The sequence below is a fragment of the Ranitomeya imitator genome, chromosome 5 (genome assembly GCF_032444005.1).
Source record: "Ranitomeya imitator isolate aRanImi1 chromosome 5, aRanImi1.pri, whole genome shotgun sequence".
NCBI lineage: Eukaryota > Metazoa > Chordata > Amphibia > Anura > Dendrobatidae > Ranitomeya > Ranitomeya imitator.
Window position 1 is genome coordinate 11,135,114 of NC_091286.1, and position 23,750 is coordinate 11,158,863.

The following is a 23,750-nucleotide window of genomic DNA, read 5'->3' on the forward strand; positions in this document are numbered from 1 at the left end:
TTACGCCGGACGGAGGCCTCCCCTACGTTACGCCGGACGGAGGCCTCCCCTACGTTACGCCGGACGGAGGCCTCCCCTACGTTACGCCGGACGGAGGCCTCCCCTACGTTACGCCGGACGGAGGCCTCCCCTACGTTACGCCGGACGGAGGCCTGTCTTATAATGAGAGGCTAGAAAAGTGGGCCATGTTTAGCCTGTAAATGAGATCACCACCTCTGAGACGTCTTTGTGCATTCGTATCAGTATATGGGTGATCAATACAAAGGACCGGAACATGATTTCCTCCTTCCGAGGACCAGAGGCCATTCACTGCCTGTGGAGGGAAGGCAATTTCCTGCTTCTAATTAGGAAAGGAGTCTTTGCAGTTAGAGCAGTCCGTGTGGAGTGCCGACCACAAGAGGCAGACACTATGTAATCATTTATAAAGCGGCCGGATGTTTTTCTAATTGCCGTGGCGTAGTGGGTGATAAACAATTTAGCCTTTAGTGAAAGTCTCAGCCTGATGTAGCAGATACTTTTTTTTTAACCCCACATAATAATGTATAAAAGTTCAGTCCTCTTCTGATGATAAATGAGAAGGTGCGCTACTCACTGGTCACTCATTCTGCATCTTCTATGGGCAATGATACATAGAGGACGTAGCAGACAAGCGATACAAAATTTATAATGACACCATGTTTTTGCATTAAAACCTATTAATGAAATTTGGCCAAAAGTAGCCGCAACGCTCCCGTAAAAGACTCGACTTTCTGCCAGAAGTCTATTCTGAACTTGTGGCTTGTGGAATCCCTCAATTCCCCGAGGCGCCAATCGCTGCTGCGTACTTTACTGAGTAATATTTCCCAGACTTCGCTGTGCTGAAGTTACTGCCCCTTTGTTGGTTGCAGGCACCAGCCCTGCTGATCGTAGGGCTTCATGTGCACAGATGCTTTGCCTCTTGTGTGGCGCAGTCACAGACTCTTGAATCCATTCAACGCCGTAGGAAGCATTGCTATCGGAGCAGCCTGTAGAGCAGCGCATGGAGGCTCCGCCATTTGCATTCAGCTTATATATCCAATCATGACCATTTTACAAAATGACTCTGCCACCATGCAAGGAAATTCCTGAAGAGATGAATGTTTTTTTTTTTTTAAAGGATCACTCAAATAGTCTCCATTTCTGAAGCTCAAGGGCTCCATTTCTGAAGCTCAAGGGCTTTATGAAAAAACAGAGGGCCATTATCTTCCAACATAGAAGGCTGGAAGCGGCAGTGAATCTTCCCTGGAGTGGCCGACTGCCAAGAAAACCTCAAGGACGCAGACAACTCATCCAGGGGCTGAAATTACAGCTCTGATACACAGGAGCGAACCCTGCACCTGTGCGAGCTGGATATGATCAGGACTTGTTTCAGAATGAATAGAAAGGGAAAATATTTGCACTTACAGTAAGCAGGGTTCATCAATATGGTGAAGAGGCGAAACAAAGTTTTCAGAGTTGCAGAAAGCCTGCAGACATGTGAGGTGTACAGAAAGTTGCAGAAATCCTGCAGTGGTGTGAGATGTATAGAAAGTTGTAGAAACCCTGCAGAGGTGTATAGAAAGTTGTAGAAAGCCTGCAGATGAGTGAGGTGTATAGAAAGTTGTAGAAACCCTGCAGAGGTGAGAGTTGTATAGAAAGTTGTAAAAACCCTGCAGAGGAATGAGGTGTAAAGAAAGTTGTAAAAACCCTGCAGAGGAATGAGGTGTAAAGAAAGTTGTAGAAACCCTGCAGAGGTGTGAGGTGTATAGAAAGTTGTAGAAAGTCTGCAGAGGTGTGAGGTGTATAGAAAGTTGTAGAAAGCCTGCAGAGGGGTGAGGTGTATAGAAAGTTGTAAAAACCCTGCAGAGGAATGAGGTGTACAGAAAGTTGCAGAAAGTCTGCAGAGGAGTGAGGCATATAGAGAGTTGCAGAAAGCCTGCAGAGGAGTGAGGTGTATAGAGAGTTGCAGAAAGCCTGCAGAGGTGTGAGGTGTACAGAAAGTTGTAGAAAGCCTGCAGAGGAGTCAGGTGTATAGAAAGTTGTAAAAACCCTGCAGAGGAATGAGGTGTACAGAAAGTTGCAGAAAGCCTGCAGAGGAGTGAGGTGTACAGAAAGTTGCAGAAAGCCTGCAGAGGTGTGAGGTGTATAGAGAGTTGTAGAAAGTCTGCAGAGGTGTACAGAAAGTTGCAGAAAGCCTGCAGAGGAGTGAGGTGTACAGAAAGTTGTAGAAAATCTGCAGAGGAGTGAGGTGTATAGAAAGTTGCAGAAAGCCTGCAGAGGTGTGAGGTGTATAGAGAGTTGTAGAAAATCTACAGAGGAGTGAGGTGTATAGAAAGTTGCAGAAAGCCTGCAGAGGTGTACAGAAAGTTGCAGAAAGCCTGCAGAGGTGTGAGGTGTATAGAGAGTTGTAGAAAATCTGCAGAGGAGTGAGGTGTATAGAAAGTTGTAGAAAGCCTGCAGAGGAGTGAGGTGTACAGAAAGTTGCAGAAAGCCTGCAGAGGTGTGAGGTGTATAGAAAGTTGTAGAAAGCCTGCAGAGGAGTGAGGTGTACAGAAAGTTGCAGAAAGCCTGCAGAGGTGTGAGGTGTATAGAAAGTTGTAGAAAGCCTGCAGAGGAGTGAGGTGTACAGAAAGTTGCAGAAAGCCTGCAGAGGTGTGAGGTGTATAGAAAGTTGTAGAAAGCCTGCAGAGGAGTGAGGTGTATAGAGAGAGTTGCAGAAAGCCTGCAGAGGTGTACAGAAAGTTGCAGAGGTGCAAGGCGACGTTTTTGGGCCTCGATGCTCTTCTTGCCTATAAGACATTGAGGAGACGGCCAAGCCGTGGGCCCTCCAGTAGTGGTGCCATTCGGTCACACTTTGCTGCCATATTTCTGGAATATCTGTGTGTATCTGATAGGCATAATAAATTTCTCTGCTGCCCACAAGACGCCATTGGCGCAGATATCTACCGACAGGCTCACGTCGTCTTTCAAAGCAGCCAGAATGATGTTATGTTTTACAAATCAGAAATAAAAATAGTATTAACACCTCTGACGTCCACATCTTCATACGGCGCCTCGCTCTACTTGATCGTGAGAGGAATAGCCTCGGAGGCGTGGGCGTAGCGGCACGGGGGCACGCCTGGGCTCGGGGCTACGCGTATTTACATTTATATTGTTCCTTAGACACACAGGAGTGTGCGGCGTATCAGACAATCTCCCAGCACTTTCATCCTCGCCGCAGACTGCGCACCACGCTGTGCTTTATTCTCCGCGTACGCTCGGAGATGGCAGAACCTGCGCGGATGTAGCGTCATCTGATTACTGACATGAAGCTCGTGTATTAAGCCGGATAATAGAAAAATGGTAAATAAGAAGCGGAGTCCTGAGCAGGGACTTCATATAACACAGAACCAGATCGGTAATATGGAAATGATCCTGCGCTGTGCGCACGGTCCACTCCCTCGTATGTATGGAAGTCATTCTCTATAGGTCTCATGTTATCTTGTCAATATCTGATTCTGTGAAAGCCGAGTATCGGTAAACACGGCCGTCATCACAGCACAGTGCGCGGGCTCAGATGTGTGATCTGGCTGGATACTTCTGTGATGCCGATCAGCAACATTGTATCTGGTACTTTTCCTGGAGTTTGTAGGTTACATTCTCTTACATTAAAGCATTTTTTAGCATTTAAAGGGAACCTGTCACCCCCCAGGGCGTTTTTAAGTAAAAGAGCCACCTTCACCAGCACCAAGGCTGCACTCTGTGAAGGTGGCTCTTATGTTTCTTTCCCTGGGAACGCAGAAATAATCACTTTAATAAATTGCCCCCCATACCTCTATTGTGTCCCGGAGGTATGTCTCCTTCCCCGGTGTCATGGCAGTCAGTCATCTCCCTCTTGCGTCTGTGCTCCGCTCCCTGTGTTCCTGTTACATGCCCGGTGCCTGCGCTCTGCCAACATTATACCAACCAACCCCAGGGACTGAGGGCACTATACCACCCAACCCCAGGCAATGAAGGCACTATACCACCCAACCCCAGGGACTGAGGGCACTATACCAACCAACCCCAGGGACTGAGGGCACTATACCACACAACCCCAGGGACTGAGGGCACTATACCACCCAACCCCAGGGAATGAGGGCACTATACCACCCAACCCCAGGGACTGAGAGCACTATACTACCCAACCCCAGGGAATGAGGGCACTATACCACCCAACCCCAGGAAATGAGGGCACTATACCACACAACCCCAGGGACAGAGGACACTATACCACCCAACCCCAGGGAATGAGGGCACTATACCACACAACCCCAGGGACAGAGGACACTATACCACCCAACCCCAGGGAATGAGGGCACTATACCACCCAACCCCAGGGAATGAGGGCACTATACCACCCAACCCCAGGGACTGAGGGCACTATACCACACAACCCCAGGGACTGAGGGCACTATACCACCCAACCCCAGGGAATGAGGGCACTATACCACCCAACCCCAGGGACTGAGGACACTATACCACCCAACCCCAGGGACTGAGGGCACTATACCACCCAACCCCAGGGACTGAGAGCACTATACCACCCAACCCCAGGAAATGAGGGCACTATACCACACAACCCCAGGGACTGAGGACACTATACCACCCAACCGCAGGGAATGAGGGCACTATACCACCCAACCCCAGGAAATGAGGGCACTATACCACCCAACCCCAGGGAATGAGGGCACTATACCACCCAACCCCAGGGACTGAGGGCACTATACCACCCAACCCCAGGGACTGAGGGCACTATACCACCCAACCCCAGGGACTGAGAGCACTATACCACCCAACCCCAGGAAATGAGGGCACTATACCACCCAACCCCAGGGAATGAGGGCACTATACCACACAACCCCAGGGACAGAGGACACTATACCACCCAACCCCAGGGAATGAGGGCACTATACCACCCAACCCCAGGGAATGAGGGCACTATACCACCCAACCCCAGGGACTGAGGGCACTATACCACCCAACCCCAGGGACTGAGAGCACTATACCACCCAACCCCAGGGAATGAGGGCACTATACCACCCAACCCCAGGAAATGAAGGCACTATACCACCCAACCCCAGGGACTGAGGGCACTATACCACCCAACCCCAGGGAATGAGGTCACTATACCACCCAACCCCAGGGAATGAGGGCACTATACCACCCAACCCCAGGGACTGAGGGCACTATACCACCCAACCCCAGGGACTGAGAGCACTATACCACCCAACCCCAGGAAATGAGGGCACTATACCACCCAACCCCAGGGACTGAGAGCACTATACCACCCAACCCCAGGAAATGAGGGCACTATACCACCCAACCCCAGGGACTGAGAGCACTATACTACCCAACCCCAGGGAATGAGGGCACTATACCACCCAACCCCAGGAAATGAAGGCACTATACCACACAACCCCAGGGACTGAGGGCACTATACCACCCAACCCCAGGGACTGAGGGCACTATACCACCCAACCCCAGGGAATGAGGGCACTATACCACCCAACCCCAGGGAATGAGGGCACTATACCACCCAACCCCAGGGACTGAGGGCACTATACCACCCAACCCCAGGGACTGAGGGCACTAAATCACCTAACACCAGCGACTGAGGGCACTATACCACACAACCCCAGGGACTGAGGGCACTATACCACCCAACCCCAGGGACTGAGGGCACTGTACCACCCAACCCCAGGGACTGAGGGCACTAAATCACCTAACACCAGCGACTGAGGGCAGTCCCTGTCCTTGGTTTGGAAGTTGCAGAGGTGAATATATGACTCTGATATAACAATTCCAATGTATAATATACATCACAATTATCCAGAAAGTTTATCTGAGATCCCCAAAACCCTGGAAGTGTCAGTTCTTGGTCGCCCGTGAACAGGACTGGTGTCCAGATGATTCTCTGTAGGCTTCATGTATACGAGTGAGTGTACAATTTCCCTCATCCTCCTCGGCGACCAGGTATCCGCGTAACTGTCCCCATTATTCACTGATACATTGTTTCTCTTTCAGATTCCCAATCAGAGGATGAAGCTTCCCCCATTAAACGGCCTCGACTACTCGACAGCGGGGAAGGACCCGACCGTAACCGCCCCAAACAGAAGAGCCGACGCCGCTGCTTCCGCTGCCAAATAAAACTGGAGTTGGTACAACAGGAGTTGGGGTCTTGTCGCTGCGGTGAGTGGATCACAAATGCCGAATGTTCTACCCCACCCACCAATACTCTGGGCTGCGGGGCATGTCATTGGTCAGAGCGTGTAGATCTTATATTCATACAGTCACCTCCAGAGCAATTCTGCTGTATTTATTCTGTATGTATTCTGCTTTAAGACTGAAGGTTCTCAAATCCCTCCCTGCTGATGCAATGCATTGCGAGAAATGTGGAGCATAGGCCGGACACAGGGTAGGAATTGTGACTGCAGCTCTGAATGTGACTGGAGTGTGGGAATTGTAAATGCAGCTCTAGATGTGACTGGAGTATGGGAATTGTGAGTGTTAATAGTGCAGCTCTGAATGTGTCAGGAGGATTAGAGTTGTAAATACAGCTCTAGATGTGACTGGAGTGTAACTGGTTCCGGTTCTGGTTCTCTATTGTGATTATTGTAGAATATTTTGAATGCAGCTTTGGTAGTGACTAAAGTACATGTCGCGATTAACTCAGAATGGTGCAAAATGACTAATTTAGTGTTTATATTTGGCTGCAATGTAAGATGGGAAATAACGGATGATGTAGCTCTCTGCACAGACCTCCCCGCTCCCCACCGGGCGCTTTCCCTCGGCCTCATTTCTCAGGTCACTGCTCTGCACTATTATCACCCTCCTGATTACAGCTCATAAATTACCATTAAACATTCATCAAAATGATTTTCCCCAAAGCCAAAAATTATTTTAATGAGATAAATGTGTATCATTAATTTGCTATATACTGCAGCACTGTAGAGTAGAGGAATCCCCGGGTGGCGGATCTCCAGATAACCCCCGACATTACCGGAGTATTCATCAGCCCTGAAAAATCATGGCAAGCCCAAAGTCCTATCTCATGCGCCCTCCCCCCAGTAATCATGACAAGTTCGGGGTCTGGTCTCCTGCTCCCTGGTAATCATGACAAGCCCAGGGTCCGGTCTCCAGTAATCCTGACAAGCCCATGGTCCGGTCTCCAGTAATCGTGACAAGCCCAGGGTCTGGTCTCCTGCTCCCTGGTAATCATGACAAGCCCAGGGTCCGGTCTCCGGTAATCATGACAAGCCCAGGGTCCGGTCTCCAGTAATCATGACAAGCCCAGGGTCCGGTCTCCAGTAATCATGAGAAGCCCAGGGTCCGGTCTCCAGTAATCATGACAAGCCCAGGGTCCGGTCTCCAGTAATCATGACAAGCCCAGGGTCCGGTCTCCAGTAATCATGACAAGCCCAGGGTCCGGTCTCCAGTAATCCTGACAAGCCCATGGTCCGGTCTCCAGTAATCGTGACAAGCCCAGGGTCTGGTCTCCTGCTCCCTGGTAATCATGACAAGCTCGGGGTCCGGTCTCCGGTAATCATGACAAGCTCGGGGTCCGGTCTCCGGTAATCGTGACAAGCTCGGGGTCCGGTCTCCAGTAATCGTGACAAGCTCGGGGTCCGGTCTCCAGTAATCCTGACAAGCTCGGGGTCCGGTCTCCAGTAATCCTGACAAGCTCGGGGTCCGGTCTCCAGTAATCCTGACAAGCTCGGGGTCCGGTCTCCAGTAATCCTGACAAGCTCGGGGTCCGGTCTCCAGTAATCCTGACAAGCTCGGGGTCCGGTCTCCAGTAATCCTGACAAGCTCGGGGTCCGGTCTCCAGTAATCATGGCAAGCCCAGGGTCCGGTCTCCCTCCCCCCTCCCCAGTAATCATGAGAAGCCCAGGGTCCTATGACCAACCATGAGAAGCCCAGTCCTGTTCCCAGCCCCAGTGATCATGAGAAGCCCAGGCTCCTGTCTCCAGCCCCCAGTAATCATGAGAAACCCAGGGTCCTGTCTCCAGCCCCCCAGTAATTCATGAGAAGACAAGGATCTGGTCTCCAGCCCCACAGTAATCATAAGAAGCCCAGGGTCCTGTCTCCAGCCCCCAGTAATCATGAGAAGCCAAGGGTCCTGTCTCCAGCCCCCCCCCCCAGTAATCATAAGAAACCCAGAGTCCTGTCTCCAGCCCCCCAGTAATTCATGAGAAGACAAGGATCTGGTCTCCATCCCCACAGTAATCATAAGAAGCCCAGCGTCCTGTCTCCAGCCCCCCCCCCCCCCCCCAGTAATCATGAGAAGCCCAGAGTCCTGTCTCCAGCCCCCCAGTAATCATGAGAAGCCAAGGGTCCTGTCTCCAGCTCCCCAATAATCATGAGAAGCCCAGAGTCCTGTCTCCAGCCCCCCAGTGATCATGAGAAGCCCAGGGTCATGTCTCCAGCCCCCCAGTAATCATTAGAAGCCCAGGGTCCTGTCTCCAGCCCCCAGTAATCATGAGAAGCCCAGGGTCCTGTCTCCAGCCCCACAGTAATCATGAGAAGCCCAGGGTCCTGTCTCCAGCCCCCAGTAATCATGTGAAGCCGCGTCGTGTCTGGAGCCCCCAGTAATCATGTGAAGCCCAGGGTCCTGTCTCCAGCCCCACAGTAATCATGAGAAACCCAGGGTCCTGTCTCCAGCCCCCCAGTAATCATGAGAAACCCAGGGTCCTGTCTCCAGCCCCCCAGTAATCATGAGAAGCCCAGGGTCCTGTCTCCAGCCCCACAGTAATCATGAGAAGCCCAGGGTCGTGTCTGGAGCCCCCAGTAATCATGTGAAGCCCAGGGTCCTGTCTCCAGCCAACAGTAATCATGTGAAGCCCAGGGTTCTGTCTCCAGCCCCTAGTAATCATGTGAAGCCCAGGGTTCTGTCTCCAGCCCCCAGTAATCATGTGAAGTCCAGGGTCCTGTCTCCAGCCCCCAGTAATCATGTGAAGCCCAGGGTCCTGTCTCCAGCCAACAGTAATCATGTGAAGCCCAGGGTTCTGTCTCCAGCCCCTAGTAATCATGTGAAGCCCAGGGTTCTGTCTCCAGCCCCCAGTAATCATGTGAAGCCCAGGGTCCTGTCTCCAGCCAACAGTAATCATGTGAAGCCCAGGGTTCTGTATCCAGCCCCTAGTAATCATGTGAAGCCCAGGGTTCTGTCTCCAGCCCCCAGTAATCATGTGAAGCCCAGGGTCCTGTCTCCAGCCAACAGTAATCATGTGAAGCCCAGGGTTCTGTCTCCAGCCCCTAGTAATCATGTGAAGCCCAGGGTTCTGTCTCCAGCCCCCAGTAATCATGTGAAGTCCAGGGTCCTGTCTCCAGCCCCCAGTAATCATGTGAAGCCCAGGGTCCTGTCTTCAGCCCCACAGTAATCATGAGAAGTCCAGGGTCCTGTCTCCAGCCCCCAGTAATCATGTGAAGTCCAGGGTCCTGTCTTCAGCCCCACAGTAATCATGAGAAGTCCAGGGTCCTGTCTCCAGCCCCCAGTAATCATGTGAAGCCCAGGGTCCTGTCTTCAGCCCCACAGTAATCATGAGAAGCCCAGGGTCCTGTCTTCAGCCCCACAGTAATCATGAGAAGCCCAGGGTCCTGTCTCCAGCCCCACAGTAATCATGAGAAGTCCAGGGTCCTGTCTCCAGCCCCCAGTAATCATGTGAAGCCCAGGGTCCTGTCTTCAGCCCCACAGTAATCATGAGAAGCCCAGGGTCCTGTCTTCAGCCCCCAGTAATCATGTGAAGCCCAGGGTCCTGTCTTCAGCCCCACAGTAATCATGAGAAGCCCAGGGTCCTGTCTTCAGCCCCCAGTAATCATGTGAAGCCCAGGGTCCTGTCTTCAGCCCCACAGTAATCATGAGAAGCCCAGGGTCCTGTCTTCAGCCCCCAGTAATCATGTGAAGCCCAGGGTCCTGTCTTCAGCCCCACAGTAATCATGAGAAGCCCAGGGTCCTGTCTTCAGCCCCACAGTAATCATGAGAAGCCCAGGGTCTGGGTCTTTTTTTTACACAAAGTGCTGTTTACCTGGGTTGTATCCTCTTGTCTGATGCACATGGGGCAGGGCAGCACTTAAAGAAATTGTCCATTCCTATGTAAGCACCTTATAATGAAACTTATGCAACAAGACTGAAACCCAATTTGACCTAATACTCACAGCTGAAGGATTGTTAGACTATGTGCACACGTTCAAATTTTTTCGCGTTTTTTTTTTCGCGCTAAAAACGCTATAAAAATTCATTAAAAACGCATACATTATGCATTCTATCATTTAGAATGCATTCTGCATGTTTTGTGCACATGGATGCGTTTTTTTCCGCAAAAAAAACCCATCGCGGTAAAAAAAATGAGCATGTTCATTATTTTTGCGGATTTTCTGCGTTTTTCCCGCAATTCTAAGCATTTGGGAAAAAACGCACAAAAAACGCGTCAAAACACGCAAAAAAAAACGCATGCTGGCAGAAATGTCCGGTTTTTGTCAGGAAAATTTCTGCAAGAAATCCTGACGTGTGCACTTACCCTTACAATTGTATCCAGTCTAGACAATCCCCTGGGAACTAAACTTCTGGAAACCAGACTGATACATTTTACCTGCACTGATACATTGTGAGAAGCGTCAGGACAGGAGAGAGATGTGTGTAGCGTAGGACGGTACATTGTAACAAACCCTCAGCTGTGCAATCAGGGAGGGTTGTAAGCATAAGAGACTGGACAAGTGAAGGTATAGTCTGGTCATGGGGACCGTGCACTGGGGCCCTGGGTGTGAGCCCAGTATAAGGCCTGCGGGGCCACAGAGGCGGAGGAGCAGCTTTGCCCCTATTACAGGTTATTAGGCTCTGGCAGGAAATCGCGGCTCATAAATAATGCTTAAGAGGCTTTGCTTTATAAATTGAACGTGTTGTGAATTGCGCTCGGCCCCTCTGTAGCCCTCGGAGCCCGAAGCAGCGAGAACAGAAGATGTCATTTTCATTACTTTTTAATGAGGTGCCAATTAAAGCCAAAGAGGGAGCTCAGGAGAGCCGAAGCCACCAGGCCCCCCGCCCCCCAGTCTTTACACCTCCCTGGGTTTTTTTGTACTTCGTCGTCCGTGAGTCTTGGCCCTGGAGCCCACTACGGGAACGCTGCCAAGTGAAGGAGGGAGAAATTCATTAAATTACAATCTCATCTGCTGCGCATACAGACAAATTCCGCTCGGCTTTGATCTTCAAAAGAGCAATTTGTAGGATGAGTAGTGCGCCCTCACCCAGCCGAGCGGGAGCGTCCGGGGGAATAGCTAATTTTTAGGATTCTTGCTCTGCGCTAGCGCTGCGCCAAGTCCAGTTGCTGTGCTAGACCCCTGGATGCTGAAAGGGAAGGAGTCTGCAGACCATAGTCACGGTTTATGGCAGTCTGTGCACTGCTGTATTGGAGGTTGCCCAGGTTTAGAAAAATATGGAAACTTTTGTTTTCAACATACAGCGCCATCCATGTCGACAGGCTGTGTGCGGTACTGCACCTTGGCATCATTCACATGAATGGTATTGAGCTGCAATATCATCCACAACCAAAAGAAAGGAGAAGGCAGACAAGTCCCGGTCCCCATGTATTACAATAGAGCTGAGCTGCAAAACCAGACATAATATGAAATCTTCCAGAAGCAGCCCGTTTCTGACTGCTGGGCGGTGGTGACAGATGACTCTGAGAGAGCGCTTAGTCTTGTGATCCCTCTGCAATGCTCTGTTGATGCTCGGACCTGTGATCCCACCTTGCAGTGTTGTAGTGTATTGGTGGCGCTCGGACCTGTGATCCCACCTTGCAGTAGTGTATTGGTGGCGCTCGGACCTGTGATCCCACCTTGCAGTGATGTAGTATATTGGTGGCGCTTGGACCTGTGATCCCACCTTGCAGTGTTGTAGTGTATTGGTGGCGCTCGGACCTGTGATCCCACCTTGCAGTGTTGTAGTATACTGGTGGCGCTCGGACCTGTGATCCCACCTTGCAGTGTTGTAGTGTATTGGTGGCACTCGGACCTGTGATCCCACCTTGCAGTAGTGTATTGGTGGCGCTCGGACCTGTGATCCCACCTTGCAGTGATGTAGTATATTGGTGGCGCTCGGACCTGTGAACCCACCTTGCAGTGTTGTAGTGTATTGGTGGCGCTCGGACCTGTGATCCCACCTTGCAGTGTTGTAGTATACTGGTGGCGCTCGGACCTGTGATCCCACCTTGCAGTGTTGTAGTGTATTGGTGGCACTCGGACCTGTGATCCCACCTTGCAGTAGTGTATTGGTGGCGCTCGGACCTGTGATCCCACCTTGCAGTGATGTAGTATATTGGTGGCGCTCGGACCTGTGATCCCACCTTGCAGTGTTGTAGTGTATTGGTGGCGCCCGGACCTGTGATCCCGCCTTGCAGTGTTGTAGTATACTGGTGGCGCTCGGACCTGTGATCCCACCTTGCAGTGATGTAGTATATTGGTGGCGCTCGGACCTGTGATCCCACCTTGCAGTGTTGTAGTGTATTGGTGGCGCTCGGACCTGTGATCCCGCCTTGCAGTGTTGTAGTATACTGGTGGCGCTCGGACCTGTGATCCCACCTTGCAGTGTTGTAGTGTATTGGTGGCACTCGGACCTGTGATCCCACCTTGCAGTAGTGTATTGGTGGCGCTCGGACCTGTGATCCCACCTTGCAGTAGTGTATTGGTGGCGCTCGGACCTGTGATCCCACCTTGCAGTGATTTAGTATATTGGTGGCGCTCGGACCTGTGATCCCACCTTGCAGTGTTGTAGTGTATTGGTGGCGCTCGGACCTGTGATCCTACCTTGCAGTGTTGTAGTATACTGGTGGCGCTCGGACCTGTGATCCCACCTTGCAGTAGTGTATTGGTGGCGCTCGGACCTGTGATCCCACCTTGCAGTGATGTAGTATATTGGTGGCGCTTGGACCTGTGATCCCACCTTGCAGTGTTGTAGCGTATTGGTGGCGCTCGGACCTGTGATCCCACCTTGCAGTGTTGTAGTATACTGGTGGCGCTCAGACCTGTGATCCCACCTTGCAGTGTTGTAGTGTATTGGTGGCACTCGGACCTGCGATCCCACCTTGCAGTAGTGTAGTATATTGGTGGCGCTCGGACCTGTGATCCCACCTTGCAGTGTTGTAGTGTATTGGTGGCGCTCGGACCTGTGATCCCACCTTGTAGTGTTGTAGTATATTGGTGACGCTCGGACCTGTGATCCCACCTTGCAGTGTTGTAGTATATTGGTGGCGCTCGGACCTGTGATCCCACCTTGTAGTGTTGTAGTGTATTGGTGGCGCTCGGACCTGTGATCCCACCTTGTAGTATATTGGTGGCGCTCGGACCTGTGATCCCACCTTGCAGTGTTGTAGTATATTGGTGGTGCCCGGACCTGTGATCCCACCTTGCAGTGTTGTAGTGTATTGGTGGCGCTCGGACCTGTGATCCCACCTTGTAGTGTTGTAGTATATTGGTGGCGCTCGGACCTGTGATCTCACCTTGTAGTGTTGTAGTGTATTGGTGGCGCTCGGACCTGTGATCCCACCTTATAGTATACTGGTGGCGCCCGGACCTGTGATCCCACCTTGCAGTGTTGTAGTATTCTGGTGGCGTTCGGACCTGTGATCCCACCTTGCAGTGTTATAGTATACTGGTGGCGCTCGGACCTGTGATCCCACCTTGCAGTGTTGTAGTATTCTGGTGGCGCTCGGACCTGTGATCCCACCTTGCAGTGTTGTAGTATTGTGGTGGCGCTCGGACCTGTGATCCCACCTTGCAGTGTTGTAGTATTCTGGTGGCGCTCGGACCTGTGATCCCACCTTGCAGTGTTATAGTATACTGGTGGCGCTCGGACCTGTGATCCCACCTTGCAGTGTTGTAGTATTCTGGGGGTGCTCGGACATGTGATCCCACCTTGCAGTGTTGTAGTATATTGGTGGCGCTCGGACCTGTGATCTCACCTTGTAGTGTTGTAGTATATTGGTGGCGCTCGGACCTGTGATCCCACCTTGCAGTGTTGTAGTATTCTGGTGGCGCTCGGACCTGTGATCCCACCTTGCAGTGTTATAGTATACTGGTGGCGCTCGGACCTGTGATCCCACCTTGTAGTGTTGTAGTATTCTGGGGGCGCTCGGACATGTGATCCCACCTTGCAGTGTTGTAGTGTATTGGTGGCGCTCGGACCTGTGATCCCACCTTGCAGTAGTGTATTGGTGGCGCTCGGACCTGTGATCCCACCTTGCAGTGATGTAGTATATTGGTGGCGCTTGGACCTGTGATCCCACCTTGCAGTGTTGTAGCGTATTGGTGGCGCTCGGACCTGTGATCCCACCTTGCAGTGTTGTAGTATACTGGTGGCGCTCAGACCTGTGATCCCACCTTGCAGTGTTGTAGTGTATTGGTGGCACTCGGACCTGCGATCCCACCTTGCAGTAGTGTAGTATATTGGTGGCGCTCGGACCTGTGATCCCACCTTGCAGTGTTGTAGTGTATTGGTGGCGCTCGGACCTGTGATCCCACCTTGTAGTGTTGTAGTATATTGGTGACGCTCGGACCTGTGATCCCACCTTGCAGTGTTGTAGTATATTGGTGGCGCTCGGACCTGTGATCCCACCTTGTAGTGTTGTAGTGTATTGGTGGCGCTCGGACCTGTGATCCCACCTTGTAGTATATTGGTGGCGCTCGGACCTGTGATCCCACCTTGCAGTGTTGTAGTATATTGGTGGTGCCCGGACCTGTGATCCCACCTTGCAGTGTTGTAGTGTATTGGTGGCGCTCGGACCTGTGATCCCACCTTGTAGTGTTGTAGTATATTGGTGGCGCTCGGACCTGTGATCTCACCTTGTAGTGTTGTAGTGTATTGGTGGCGCTCGGACCTGTGATCCCACCTTATAGTATACTGGTGGCGCCCGGACCTGTGATCCCACCTTGCAGTGTTGTAGTATTCTGGTGGCGTTCGGACCTGTGATCCCACCTTGCAGTGTTATAGTATACTGGTGGCGCTCGGACCTGTGATCCCACCTTGCAGTGTTGTAGTATTCTGGTGGCGCTCGGACCTGTGATCCCACCTTGCAGTGTTGTAGTATTGTGGTGGCGCTCGGACCTGTGATCCCACCTTGCAGTGTTGTAGTATTCTGGTGGCGCTCGGACCTGTGATCCCACCTTGCAGTGTTATAGTATACTGGTGGCGCTCGGACCTGTGATCCCACCTTGCAGTGTTGTAGTATTCTGGGGGTGCTCGGACATGTGATCCCACCTTGCAGTGTTGTAGTATATTGGTGGCGCTCGGACCTGTGATCTCACCTTGTAGTGTTGTAGTATATTGGTGGCGCTCGGACCTGTGATCCCACCTTGCAGTGTTGTAGTATTCTGGTGGCGCTCGGACCTGTGATCCCACCTTGCAGTGTTATAGTATACTGGTGGCGCTCGGACCTGTGATCCCACCTTGTAGTGTTGTAGTATTCTGGGGGCGCTCGGACATGTGATCCCACCTTGCAGTGTTGTAGTGTATTGGTGGCGCTCGGACCTGTGATCCCACCTTGTAGTGTTGTAGTATATTGGTGGCGCTCGGACATAGTAACATAGTAACATAGTAACATAGTTAGTAAGGCCGAAAAAAGACATTTGTCCATCCAGTTCAGCCTATATTCCATCATAATAAATACCCAGATCTACGTCCTTCTACAGAACCTAATAATTGTATGATACAATATTGTTCTGCTCCAGGAAGACATCCAGGCCTCTCTTGAACCCCTCGACTGAGTTCGCCATCACCACCTCCTCAGGCAAGCAATTCCAGATTCTCACTGCCCTAACAGTAAAGAATCCTCTTCTATGTTGGTGGAAAAACCTTCTCTCCTCCAGACGCAAAGAATGCCCCCTTGTGCCCGTCACCTTCCTTGGTATAAACAGATCCTCAGCGAGATATTTGTATTGTCCCCTTATATACTTATACATGGTTATTAGATCGCCCCTCAGTCGTCTTTTTTCTAGACTAAATAATCCTAATTTCGCTAATCTATCTGGGTATTGTAGTTCTCCCATCCCCTTTATTAATTTTGTTGCCCTCCTTTGTACTCTCTCTAGTTCCATTATATCCTTCCTGAGCACCGGTGCCCAAAACTGGACACAGTACTCCATGTGCGGTCTAACTAGGGATTTGTACAGAGGCAGTATAATGCTCTCATCATGTGTATCCAGACCTCTTTTAATGCACCCCATGATCCTGTTTGCCTTGGCAGCTGCTGCCTGGCACTGGCTGCTCCAGGTAAGTTTATCATTAACTAGGATCCCCAAGTCCTTCTCCCTGTCAGATTTACCCAGTGGTTTCCCGTTCAGTGTGTAATGGTGATATTGATTCCCTCTTCCCATGTGTATAACCTTACATTTATCATTGTTAAACCTCATCTGCCACCTTTCAGCCCAAGTTTCCAACTTATCCAGATCCATCTGTAGCAGAATACTATCTTCTCTTGTATTAACTGCTTTACATAGTTTTGTATCATCTGCAAATATCGATATTTTACTGTGTAAACCTTCTACCAGATCATTAATGAATATGTTGAAGAGAACAGGTCCCAATACTGACCCCTGCGGTACCCCACTGGTCACAGCGACCCAGTTAGAGACTATACCATTTATAACCACCCTCTGCTTTCTATCACTAAGCCAGTTACTAACCCATTTACACACATTTTCCCCCAGACCAAGCATTCTCATTTTGTGTACCAACCTCTTGTGCGGCACGGTATCAAACGCTTTGGAAAAATCGAGATATACCACGTCCAATGACTCACCGTGGTCCAGCCTATAGCTTACCTCTTCATAAAAACTGATTAGATTGGTTTGACAGGAGCGATTTCTCATAAACCCATGCTGATATGGAGTTAAACAGTTATTCTCATTGAGATAATCCAGAATAACATCCCTCAGAAACCCTTCAAATATTTTACCAACAATAGAGGTTAGACTTACTGGCCTATAATTTCCAGGTTCACTTTTAGAGCCCTTTTTGAATATTGGCACCACATTTGCTATGCGCCAGTCCTGCGGAACAGACCCTGTCGCTATAGAGTCCCTAAAAATAAGAAATAATGGTTTATCTATTACATTACTTAGTTCTCTTAGTACTCGTGGGTGTATGCCATCCGGACCCGGAGATTTATCTATTTTGATCTTATTTAGCCGGTTTCGCACCTCTTCTTGGGTTAGATTGGTGACCCTTAATATAGGGTTTTCATTGTTTCTTGGGATTTCACCTAGCATTTCATTTTCCACTGTGAATACCGTGGAGAAGAAGGTGTTTAATATGTTAGCTTTTTCCTCGTCATCTACAACCATTCTTTCCTCACTATTTTTTAAGGGGCCTACATTTTCAGTTTTTATTCTTTTACTATTGATATAGTTGAAGAACAGTTTGGGATTAGTTTTACTCTCCTTAGCAATGTGCTTCTCTGTTTCCTTTTTGGCAGCTTTAATTAGTTTTTTAGATAAAGTATTTTTCTCCCTATAGTTTTTTAGAGCTTCAATGGTGCCATCCTGCTTTAGTAGTGCAAATGCTTTCTTTTTACTGTTAATTGCCTGTCTTACATCTTTGTTTAGCCACATTGGGTTTTTCCCATTTCTAGTCCTTTTATTCCCACAAGGTATAAACCGCTTACACTGCCTATTTAGGATGTTCTTAAACATTTCCCATTTATTATCTGTATTCTCATTTCTGAGGATATTGTCCCAGTCTACCAGATTAAGGGCATCTCTAAGCTGTTCAAACTTTGCCTTCCTAAAGTTCAATGTTTTTGTGACTCCCTGACAAGTCCCCCTAGTGAAAGACAGGTGAAACTGTACAATATTGTGGTCGCTATTTCCTAAATGCCCAACCACCTGCAGATTTGTTATTCTGTCAGGTCTATTAGATAGTATTAGGTCTAAAAGTGCTGCTCCTCTGGTTGGATTCTGCACCAATTGTGAAAGATAATTTTTCTTGGTTATTAGCAGAAACCTGTTGCCTTTATGGGTTTCACAGGTTTCTGTTTCCCAGTTAATATCCGGGTAGTTAAAGTCCCCCATAACCAGGACCTCATTATGGGTTGCAGCTTCATCTATCTGCTTTAGAAGTAGACTTTCCATGCTTTCTGTTATATTTGGGGGTTTGTAACAGACCCCAATGAGAATTTTGTTACCATTTTTCCCTCCATGAATTTCAACCCATATGGACTCGACATCCTCATTCCCTTCGCTAATATCCTCCCTTAAAGTGGACTTTAGACAAGACTTTACATAGAGACAAACCCCTCCTCCTCTCCGATTTTTACGATCCTTTCTAAACAGACTGTAACCCTGTAAGTTAACTGCCCAGTCATAGCTTTCATCTAACCATGTCTCGGTTATTCCCACTATGTCAAAGTTACCTGTAGATATTTCTGCTTCTAGTTCTTCCATCTTGTTTGTCAGGCTTCTGGCGTTTGCGAGCATGCAACTGTTGTTTTGTTCCAATCTCCTCACTGTGGATTGTTTTAGAAATGTTCTTACCTCCCTTCTGAGTATGTTTTCCTGGGTCGTCTTTGTTCGAGTCTAATGTTTTTCTTCCCGTCCCCTCTTCTTCTAGTTTAACGCCCTCCTGATGAGTGTAGCGAGTCTTCTGGCGAATGTGTGTTTCCCAGGTTTGTTGAGGTGTAGTCCGTCTCTGGCGAGGAGTCCATCGTACAAGTAATTCACACCGTGGTCCAGGAATCCAAATCCTTGTTGTCTGCACCATTGTCTTAGCCAGTTGTTTGCATCAAGGATCCTGTTCCATCTCCTGGTGCCATGCCCGTCTACTGGAAGGATAGAAGAAAAAACTACCTGTGCATCCAGTTCCTTTACTTTCTTCCCCAACTCTTCAAAGTCCTTGCAGATTGTCGGTAGGTCCTTCCTTGCCGTGTCATTGGTGCCAACATGTATCAGAAGAAATGGGTGGACGTCCTTGGAGCTGAAGAGCTTTGGTATCCTATCGGTCACATCCTTGATCATCACACCTGGAAGGCAGCATACTTCTCTTGCAGTTATGTCCGGTCTGCAGATGGCTGCTTCTGTGCCTCTCAGTAGTGAGTCTCCCACCACCACCACTCTTCGTTGCTTCTTGGCTGTACTTTTTGCTGTCACTTGTTGCTGTGTGCCCTTTTCTTTTTTGCTTGCTGGTATTGCTTCATTCTTAGGTGTGCCATCTTCATCCTCTACAAAGATTTGATATCGGTTCTTCAGTTGTGTGGTTGGTGATTTCTCCATGGTCTTCTTGCTTCTTTTGGTCACATGCTTCCACTCATCTGCTTTTGGAGGTTCTCTGACACTTTTTGCACCTTCTGTGACCAGTAGAGATGCTTCTGTTCTGTCTAGAAAGTCTTCATTCTCTTTGATGAGTTTCAAAGTTGCTATTCTTTCTTCCAGACCCCGCACCTTTTCTTCTAAAAGGGCCACTAGTCTACACTTCTGACAGGTGAAATTGGATTCTTCTTCTGGTCGATCTGTGAACATGTAGCACATGCTGCAGCTCACCATGTAGGTTGTCACATCTGCCATGTTGCTCCTAGATCCTGCTGACTTGCTGTGTGTTTTCCTTCTTGTGTAATCTACTCAGCCAAGCTCTCTTGCAATAATGTCCTACAGGCAAAAATTCGCGCGCCGTACGGCGCGCGGTTTGGTGATGCTTTCGAAGCAGCTGGTCCCGGCTGTACCCAACGATCTTCTAGCTTAGGGAGACTTCGCTTCTCCCAGAAGGCACCTGGAATATGCAAATTAGCCTCCTGAAGCTTGAATCCCTGGTTTGGTGATGCTTTCGAAGCAGCTGGTCCCGGCTGTACCCAACGATCTTCTAGCTTAGGGAGACTTCGCTTCTCCCAGAAGGCACCTGGAATATGCAAATTAGCCTCCTGAAGCTTGAATCCCTGGTTTGGTGATGCTTTCGAAGCAGCTGGTCCCGGCTGTACCCAACGATCTTCTAGCTTAGGGAGACTTCGCTTCTCCCAGAAGGCACCTGGAATATGCAAATTAGCCTCCTGAAGCTTGAATCCCTGGTTTGGTGATGCTTTCGAAGCAGCTGGTCCCGGCTGTACCCAACGATCTTCTAGCTTAGGGAGACTTCGCTTCTCCCAGAAGGCACCTGGAATATGCAAATTAGCCTCCTGAAGCTTGAATCCCTGGTTTGGTGAGGCTTTCGAAGCAGCTGGTCCCGGCTGTACCCAACGATCTTCTAGCTTAGGGAGACTTCGCTTCTCCCAGAAGGCACCTGGAATATGCAAATTAGCCTCCTGAAGCTTGAATCCCTGGTTTGGTGATGCTTTCGAAGCAGCTGGTCCCGGCTGTACCCAACGATCTTCTAGCTTAGGGAGACTTCGCTTCTCCCAGAAGGCACCTGGAATATGCAAATTAGCCTCCTGAAGCTTGAATCCCTGGTTTGGTGATGCTTTCGAAGCAGCTGGTCCCGGCTGTACCCAACGATCTTCTAGCTTAGGGAGACTTCGCTTCTCCCAGAAGGCACCTGGAATATGCAAATTAGCCTCCTGAAGCTTGAATCCCTGGTTTGGTGAGGCTTTCGAAGCAGCTGGTCCCGGCTGTACCCAACGATCTTCTAGCTTAGGGAGACTTCGCTTCTCCCAGAAGGCACCTGGAATATGCAAATTAGCCTCCTGAAGCTTGCAGTGTTGTAGTATATTGGTGGCGCTCGGACCTGTGATCCCACCTTGCAGTGTTGTAGTATACTGGTGGCGCTCGGACATGTGATCCCACCTTGCAGTGTTGTAGTATATTGGTGGCGCTCGGACCTGTGATCCCACCTAGCAGTGTTGTAGTATATTGGTGGCGCTCGGACCTGTGATCCCACCTTGCAGTGTTGTAGTATATTGGTGGCGCTCGGACCTGTGATCCCACCTTGCAGTGTTGTAGTATTCTGGTGGCGCTCGGACATGTGATCCCACCTTGCAGTGTTGTAGTATATTGGTGGCGCTCGGACCTGTGATCCCACCTAGCAGTGTTGTAGTATATTGGTGGCGCTCGGACCTGTGATCCCACCTAGCAGTGTTGTAGTATATTGGTGCGCTCGGACCTGTGATCCCACCTAGCAGTGTTGTAGTATACTGGTGGCGCTCGGACCTGTGATTTCCCCCTGCTGTGTACTAATGGCGCTTGGCACATTCTCCTTTCAGTCCTTATTTTCCCGATTTCCAGGTCTCTGTTAAAATATTACTTTTCTTATTCCTGAGCTGGAAGGTGACTTTAGATGGTAGGAGCTGCCCACGAGCCGTGCACTTAAGAAATCGTTTAAATTGAAACTGCTACAGAAAATGAGACCAGCAGAGTTAAAAGGCGGTGTGTTTGTAAAATCAGCGCAGAACAGATCAGTGTGAGTCCGGTAATATCGCTGCCGCCTGCCCGGCTCCTGGAGGAAAGCACAGGACTGACGTGACTGAACTGAGAACTGCTCCACCTGCGCTGCAACTGCTGCGTCTGCCTGGGCCGGTGACATTACACATTGTACACAGTATACACATTATATACAATATACACATTGTACACAGTATACAGATTATACACAGTATGCACAATGTACACAGTATACACAATATACACATACATAATGCACACATTCTACACAGTATACACATTATATACACATACACAATGCACAATGTACACAGTATACACATTATATACAATATACACATACAAAATGCACACATTGTACACAGTATACACATTATATACACATACACATTATATACAATATACACATACACAATGCACACAGTATACAGATTATACACAGTATGCACAATGTACACATTATACACAATGTACACAGTATACACATATACAATATATACACAATGCACACGTTATACACAGCGTACACAGTATACACATTACACATTACACATTTTACACATTATACACAATGTACACAATATACACCGTGCACACAGTATGCACATTACACACTGAGCCCAGAACATACACAGTGTATATACTACCGTTCAAAATTTTGGGGGTCACCCAGACAATTTTGTGTTTTCCATGAAAACTTTTATTAATCAAATGATTTAAAAATCTAGTCCAGAAATTGACAAGGTTCGAAAAAAAGATTTTTATTTAAAATAATAATTTTCTCCTTCACACTTTGCTTTCATCACAGAATGCTCCTTTGCAGCAATTCCAGCATTGCAGACCTTTGGCATTCTAGCAGTTAATTTGCTGAGGTCATCTGGAGACATTTCCCCCCATGCTTCCAGGACTCTCCCACAAGTTGGTTTGGCTTGATGGCCACTTTTTGGTACCATACGGTCAAGCTGCTCCCACAACAGCTCAATGGGGCTGAGATCTGGTGACTGCGCTGGCCGCTCAATTCCAGATAGATACCAGCTGCTGCTTCTTCCCTAAATAGTTCCTGTATAATTTGGAGATGTGCTCTGGGTCATTGTCCTGTTGTAGGATGAAATTGGCTGCACTCACGCGCTGTCCACAGGGTATGGTGTGGTGTTGCAAAACGGAGTGATAGCCTTCCTTATTCAAAATCCCTTTTACCTTGTACAAATCTCCCTCTTTACCAGCCACAAAGCAGCCCCAGACCATCACATTACCTCCACCATGCTTGACAGATGGTGTCACATTCTTCCAGCATCTTTTCAGTTGTTCTGATTCTCACAAATGTTCTTCTGTGTGATCCAAATACCTCAACTTTTGGATTTGTCTGTCCATAACACTTTTTTCCAGTCTTCCTCTGTCCAATGTCTGTGTTCTTTTGCCCATGTTAATCTTCTCCTTTTATTAGCCACTCTCAGATATGGCTTTTTCTTTGCCACTCTGGCCTGAAGGTCAGCATCCCGGAGTCGCCTCTTCACTGTAGACGTTGACACTGGCGTTTTGTACTATTTAATGAAGCTGCCAGTTGAGGACGTGTGAGGCGTCGATTTCTCAAACTACAGACTAATGTATTCTCCTCCGAAGGGAGTAGGACACACCGTCGTAGGAAATCTTCAGTTTCTTGGCAATTTCTCGCATGGAATAGCCTTCATTTCTAAGAACAAGAATAGACTGTCGAGTTTCACATGAAAGTTCTTTTTTTCTGGCCATTTTGAGAGTTTAATGGAACCAACAAATGTAAAGCTCAACTAGCTCAAAGGAAGGTCAGGTTTATAGGTTCTCTAATCAGCCAAACTGTTTTCAGCTGTGCTAACATACTTGCACAAGGGTTTTCAAGGGTATTGTAACCATCCATTAGCCTTCTTACACAGTTAGGCTACGTTCACATTTGCGTTGCGTCGGGCGCAACCGCGGCGACGCATGCATCATGCCCCCCTATATTTAACATGGGGGGCGCATGGACATGCTTTGCGACGCATGCATTTTTTTTGCCGCAAGCATAGGGCGCAGAGGACGCAGCAAGTTGCTTTTTTTTTGCGTCCAAAATTCGGCAAAAAAGGACGCATGCGTCGCAAAACGCTGCGTTTTAGCGTGCGTTTTGTTGCGTTTTTGTTTGTGTTGTGCGTTGCGTCTCCAACGCAACATCGCACGACGCAAATGTGAACGTAGCCTTAGCAAACACTAAGTACCATAAGAACACTGGAGTGATGGTTGTTGGAAATGGGCCTCTATATACCTATGAAGATATTGCATTACAAACCAGACGTTTGCAGCTAGAAGTCATTTACCACATTAACAATGTATAGAGTGTATTTCTGAATCATTTAATGTTAGCTACATTGGAAAAAACTGCT

The 23,750-nt window shown here is 49.0% G+C and overlaps 1 protein-coding gene across 2 annotated transcripts in view; it reads left to right on the forward strand.

Moving 5' to 3' along the window:
* The window catches only part of ZFAND3 (zinc finger AN1-type containing 3), a 203,660-nt gene that overhangs the window by 170,624 nt on the left and 9,286 nt on the right, over positions 1 to 23,750 (forward strand). For both annotated transcript variants that reach the window (XM_069768298.1, XM_069768299.1), the window contains one exon: positions 6,043 to 6,207. In XM_069768298.1, the coding sequence (XP_069624399.1) occupies positions 6,043 to 6,207 (165 nt within the window). The remainder of the gene's footprint in view (positions 1 to 6,042; positions 6,208 to 23,750) is intronic.